The 6,313-nt window shown below is 37.2% G+C and overlaps 1 protein-coding gene across 1 annotated transcript; it reads right to left on the bottom strand.

Moving 5' to 3' along the window:
- Positions 1 to 3,201: 3,201 nt before the first annotated feature.
- LOC123422711 (50S ribosomal protein L2, chloroplastic) lies at positions 3,202 to 5,795 on the bottom strand. Its single transcript, XM_045107721.1, has 3 exons — positions 5,761 to 5,795; positions 4,863 to 5,269; positions 3,202 to 4,199 (listed from the first exon to the last, which is right to left on the bottom strand). The coding sequence occupies exons 1-3, from the start codon at positions 5,793 to 5,795 to the stop codon at positions 3,769 to 3,771; spliced, it is 873 nt and encodes a 290-aa protein (XP_044963656.1). The 3' UTR covers positions 3,202 to 3,768.
- Between the last annotated feature and the right edge of the window lie 518 nt (positions 5,796 to 6,313).

Raw genomic sequence — 6,313 nt, 5'->3', positions numbered from 1 at the left:
GTACAATTACAGCTCGAATTACTTCGGATCTTTCTAGAGGCATTTGGGGCAATGCGTCTTTGATTACAGCAACAATAACATCACCAATACGAGCATATCGCTGATTACCAGCAGCTCCTATGACTCGAATACACATCAATTTTCGAGCTCCACTATTGTCTGCTACATTTAAAAGGGTCTGAGGTTGAATCATATTATTTTGATTTCAATTTGTTATTTCAATGCAAAAGGATGAAAGAAATATTGTCTTTCCAGAAAGAAAAACCGGGCATTTTTTTTCTTCCATACCCCTTTTAGGGTTCTATATCTCTAATCGAATAAATTGACTTCGTATGGGCATTTTACTGGCCGCTATGGAGATAGCTGCTCTAGCTACAGTTTCAGATACTCCCCCCATTTCATAAAGTATACGACCTGGTTTAACAACGGCTACCCAATATTCGGGGGACCCCTTTCCCGAGCCCATACGTGTTTCCGTGGGTCTTAGTGTAACCGGTTTGTCGGGAAATATACGTACCCATATTTTTCCACCACGACGTGCATATCGTGTTATTGCTCTTCGTCCTGCTTCTATCTGTCTCGCCGTGATCCAAGCGGGTTCAAGTGCTTGAAGAGCATATCTACCAAAACAAATACGATTGCCTCGGAAGGATTTTCCTTTCATTCTTCCTCTATGTTGTTTGCGAAATCTGGTTCTTTTGGGGTTATAGTCGATGGTTCTCTTTCTTAGTTCCATCTCTACTCCAAAACTGGACATGAGAGTTTCTTCTCATCCAGCTCCTCGCGAATGGAATGAGAAAGCATGTAAATAAATTTCTCTAATTCCATAATATTTAAAAATATTACGGTACGGATAGATACACATTAATAGATAATAGAAAAAGTTAGGTTTTTTTTTTATTTTTATATTGAATTTGTTAAAACAGAAAAATATAATATATAGTCAAAAAAGAAGATCTAGAATATATCCAGATGTGTGTGGATATTTATCTAAATTCTATATTTATAGATAATAATGTAGTCCTTCTAAAAAATATCCTTATTTTTACTCTTATTGAATCGCGGTAAAGTATTCTAATTCAATAAGAATTTCGCGGGCGAATATTTACTCTTTCCTGTCTTATTTGTTAATTTATAAACTTACCAAATAAGACAATTTTTTTGGTTTGTTCCGCCATCCCACCCAATGAAGTGTTAGGATTCTTTTCAATAAAATCCTATGGAATCATAGGTTCTGTCGTTCCCACTGCTTCTCCTTGAATGGTTAGGTCTGAATCCCGCAACGGAGCTTCCAAAAAATTTCTTTCCGAGTTAATTTTCTCAGTTTTATTAACCCGGGCGGCTCTTTATTATTGCTTAAAATTTGTAGTTCTTCTTTCAAGTTACAATTTTTCATTCTCTATTAGTTTTATTATATTGATGCTTTTTCACATTGCCTTTTATGATGTAATTCATAGACCATACACAGTGGAATTCTATATCTTATTTATTTCCTCTTCCTTCTTTCTATCATCCCTCCCTTTATCCACATCCCTTTAGTTTTGCTTCACAACCTAGAATCCCATTTTTTTTTTAGATAAAAAAGTGCAGTTGCTACAACTATATGACACATCTACTCATTTATGATAGAGGTATTTATTCATATAGTGACTGTTTCTTAGTTAGGATCTCGACAATACGAAGCAATAGGTTGGTTATTAGTATTAGTTAATTTTCTATAATTACTAAGTTTTTTTCTTTAAAAAAGAAAAAAAAATAACGAGTCACACACTAAGCATAGCAATTATATTAAATGATTTATCAATTTTCATTAAATCTTATAGAAAGAGGTAGAATTTCTTCTTTTGCAGGGATTTCAGGAAAAAAGTCTCTTGTCATTTTTTATTCTATCAATGGACAGAATTCGAAGACAAGATTAGTTATTCTTCGTCTACGAATATCCAAATTTTTACACCTAATACTCCATAGATAGTTCGAATTGGATAGCAGCAATAATCAATTTTAGCGCGGATTGTTTGGAGGGGAAGTCTGCCCCTTTTAATGGATTCGGCACGTGCAATTTCTTTTCCTCCGAGACGACCCGCAATTTTTACTTTTACTCCCCTTATATCTGCTTTTTTAGTTAATTCAATGGCTTTTTTCATTGCCTTTCGGAATGAAACTCTATTTTTTAATTGGAAAGCTATATATTCTGCAAGAATGTTAGGCTGTCTATAAGGTTCTTTAACTTTTTCGATAGAAATATTAAATCTCTGGTTTACAGAGTTAATTTCCTTTTGTAGATCTTTCTCTAATTCTTCGATTGCTCCTTTTTTCTTTAATAAATTTGGGAATCCAATATGGATTATGACGTGGATCGTATCGATTTCTTTTTGAATTTCTATATGTGTAATTACTTCGGAACTTGAACCTGAGTCCATTTTTCTATTATGTGTAATTACTTCGGAACTTGAGTCTGATTCTATTTTTCTATTCGAGCCCTTTTTCCTATTCTTTTGTATATAGTTCTTGATACAATCCCTTATTTTTTTATCTTCCTGTAGACCTTCAGAATAATTTTTTGGTTGTGCGAACCAAAAGGAATGGTGTTTTTGGGTTGTACCAAGTCTGAAACCGAGTGGATTTATTTTTTGTCCCATATTTTTCTATTCTATATTTTTTTTTACTGGGAATCGAAATCTTAGATGGATCTAAAGGTTATTTAGATTTCTTTACTATATTTAGTACAATTGTTATATGACACATGCTTTTTTTTATAGGGAAACTACGTCCTCGAGCTCGAGGTCTGAATTTCTTCATAATAGTACTCCTACTGACTTCGGCTTTAGTAATGAATAAATTCGCTTTGTCGAAATCCCTATAATGAGTTGCATTTGCGGCTGCCGAATAAACCAACTTTAAGATGGGATAAGATGCTCGATAGGGCATGAGGTTCAGTATCATAACAGTTTCCTCGTAGTAACGCCACCGAATCTCGTCAAGAACTCTTTGTGCTTTGAAAACAGACATAGGGATACGTTTTTGTGCTTTGAAAACTCTCTCGAACTTAAGTAGACGATCGGTTGGAACTTTCCTTGCGAGTTTCCTTAGCCCACTTTTCTTCTTCTTTATCCTAGGGATATACTTTACTAGTTTGAAACTTGTCATAAATAAGTTTATTCCCCGCCTACCTTTACTTTATTTTGAATCTTTTTTTTCTTCTTAATCTTTCTATTCAGAATTCAGTTAACGACGAGATTTAGTATCCTTTCTTGCATTTTCATAACTCGTAAAATGCCGAGTAGGCACGAATTCTCCCAATTTGCGACCTACCATAGGATTTGTTATGTAAATAGGTATATGTTCCTTTCCATTATGAATCGCAATTGTATGGCCAACCATTGTGGGTAGAATGCTAGATGCCCGGGACCACGTTACTATTGTTTCTTTCTCCTCCTTCATATTGACCTTTTCTATCTTTGCCAATAAATGATGAGCTACAAAAGGATTCGTTTTTTTTCGTGTCACAGCTGATTACTCCTTTTTTCCTTTTTAAAGAGTGGCATTCTATGTCCAATATCTCGATCGAAGTACGGAGGTCAGAATAAATAGAATAATGATCAACGGAAAAAAGAAAAAAATCCTTTAGCTGGATAAGGGGCGGATGTAGCCAAGTGGATCAAGGCAGTGGATTGTGAATCCACCATGCGCGGGTTCAATTCCCGTCGTTCGCCCATCGCATTATTGCAAATTCCAAAAATGCAATTTTCCATATTCCTAGTTACGTATTTACTTACGGCGACGAAGAATAAAACTATCGCTATATTTTTTCCTTTTCCTAGTTCTTCTTCCAAGCGCAGGATAACCCCAAGGGGTTGTGGGTTTTTTTCTACCAATGGGAGCTTTCCCTTCACCGCCCCCATGGGGGTGGTCCACAGGGTTCATAACTACCCCTCTTACTACGGGGCGTTTACCTAGCCAACACTTAGATCCGGCTCTACCCAAACTTTTTTGGTTCACCCCAACATTACCCACTTGTCCGACTGTTGCTAAGCAATTTTGGGATACTAAACGGACCTCCCCAGATGGTAATCTTAAAGTGGCCGATTTACCCTCTTTTGCAATGAGTTTCGCTACAGCACCTGCTGCTCTAGCTAATTGCCCACCCCTTCCACGTGTGATTTCTATGTTATGCATGGCCGTGCCTAAGGGCATATCGGTTGAAGTAGATTCTTCTTTTCTCTCAAAAAACCCCTTCCCAAACTGTACAAGCTTCTTCCAAAGCATACGGCTTTCTAGATGTATATGACGATCTCTAGACAGATGGATCTTATATGAATCATATGATGAAGTACCACATGAGTGGATATATAGGAAAGGAATCCAAATCTGCCGAATCGCTCATGTTATGATCTTCTACATCCTAGGTCTCTGCGTTCCGTCATCTGGCTTATGTTCTTCATGTAGCATTCAGATCGAATGACTCTATGAAATTACGTCGATACTTCCACATATTATGGGTAACGTAGGAGACATCCCTATTTTCCCCCGGGGGTCTTAATTACCACTGCTTAGCTTTCAATTTGCCTCTGACCATCAAATTAAATGTGAATAACCCGTCCTCCTCTCTTTGAAACAAGGGGCGCTTCCGGTTCTGTGCGTGCTTCAAACAATTTTGTCTTCTCCATATTACCATATCTCTAGAGTCAATAATTTTCTATGAGGAACTACTGAACTCAATCACTTGCTGCCGTTACTCAACAGTTTTCTGTTGAGGTCTATCCCGTAGAGGTAGTCAAATTGGATCAGTGATCGATTTCTAGGTTTCGTCGTAAACCTAATTGGTTACTTCCAATTACGTAAATCAATAGTTCAAACCGCACTCAAAGGTAGGGCATTTCCCATTGATATAGGAACTTTTGTACCAGAAACAATAGTATCTCCAATTATAGCCCCTCTGGGATGTAAAATATATCTCTTCTCACCATCCCCATAGTGTATGAGACAAATGTATGCATTTCGATTAGGGTCGTATTCTATGGTTACGATTCTACCAGATATGTCTTTTTGATTCCGTCGAAAATCTATTTTACGGTATAGGCGCTTATGACCTCCCCCTCTATGCCTTGCGGTAATGATTCCTCTGGAATTACGACCTTTACCACAACGGTGCCGTCCATGGATCAAATTATTTCGTGGATTGGATTTCACTTGCCTGTCTACGGTTCCCTTGCGTGTGCTCGGGATAGGTGTTTTGTATAAATGTTTCGCCGTATTATTAAGTATTCTCCTTTAGTTTTTTTCTCTATCTAGAAGTGGAATAGAATAACCCGGTTGAAGGGTAATGATCATACGTCTGTAATGCATTGTATGGCCCAGAATAGGTCCTATTCTTCTACCTTTTCCAGGTAGTCGATGGCTATTCACAGCTACCACCTTAACACCAAAGAAGAGTTCGACCCAATGCTTTATTTCTGTCTTAGTGAATCCCGATTCGACATTAAAAGTATATTGATTCTTTCCCAATAAACGAAGACTTTTTTCTGTAAATACTGCGTATTTGATTCCATCCATAAATCGACTTTCCCTCCTATGCTCTGAGTTCCAGTATCGATAAGAATTCGAGTTCTTATTGTTCTTATGTTATGGTATGAATATACCATACCAATTCGTTATGTATGGATGATGGATGAGATTCCATGGATAGAGAGCCAGTTCCAATAGACTTATGGAATGTTCCCGTTCGTGTGCATCCAGCAGGAATTGAACCCGCAAATTTACCAATTATGAGTTGGGCGCTTTAACCATTCAGCCATGGATGCTTAACAGGGATCATCGTACATCGTAAATAACCAATTTTCATATAGAAAGACATATCATAGAAAAATGAAATCGAAAATATTCCGAGATGGCAAATATTCGGAGATGACTATGAAAACACCTCTCTGGATCCTCGAATTGAAAGAGAGATTGAGAGGGATCAAGAATCCTAATTCTCGCTATTTGGAATGGATCCAATTCTATTGAGTCTGACTCATAGTGATCATTTCTCTTTAGCAAAGAATGACCTTGGTTATCAAAGGATTGAACAACCGGGATCCATTTCCTTATGATACCTAGTTGGCATTGATAACAAGGATCTAATGAATTATGAGTTTAATAGATCCTCTTTAGCAGAAAGACGTATATTCCTTGCTCATTATCAGACAATCACTTATTCCCAAACCTCGTGTGGGACTAATCGTTTTCATTTACCATCTCATGGAAAACCCTTTTCGTTCCGCTTAGCCCTATCGGGTATTTTAGTGATAGGTTCTATAGGAACTGGACGATC

Source organism: Hordeum vulgare, unplaced genomic scaffold (assembly GCF_904849725.1).
Source record: "Hordeum vulgare subsp. vulgare unplaced genomic scaffold, MorexV3_pseudomolecules_assembly, whole genome shotgun sequence".
NCBI lineage: Eukaryota > Viridiplantae > Streptophyta > Magnoliopsida > Poales > Poaceae > Hordeum > Hordeum vulgare.
The sequence above is the reverse complement of the archived record's forward strand: the minus strand, read 5'-3'. Positions and strand labels throughout refer to the sequence as shown.

Bases quoted from the DNA above. Each gene is read 5' to 3' on its own strand.
- LOC123422711 (XM_045107721.1), bottom strand. From the start codon at position 5,795: ATGGCTGAATGGTTAAAGCGCCCAACTCATAATTG. The intron at 5,270-5,760 runs GTAAATTTGCGG...AAAAAACTAAAG, and splicing joins AAGCGCCCAACTCATAATTG to GAGAATACTTAATAATACGG. The intron at 4,200-4,862 runs GTGCGGTTTGAA...AATCTACTTCAA, and splicing joins GGGAAATGCCCTACCTTTGA to CCGATATGCCCTTAGGCACG.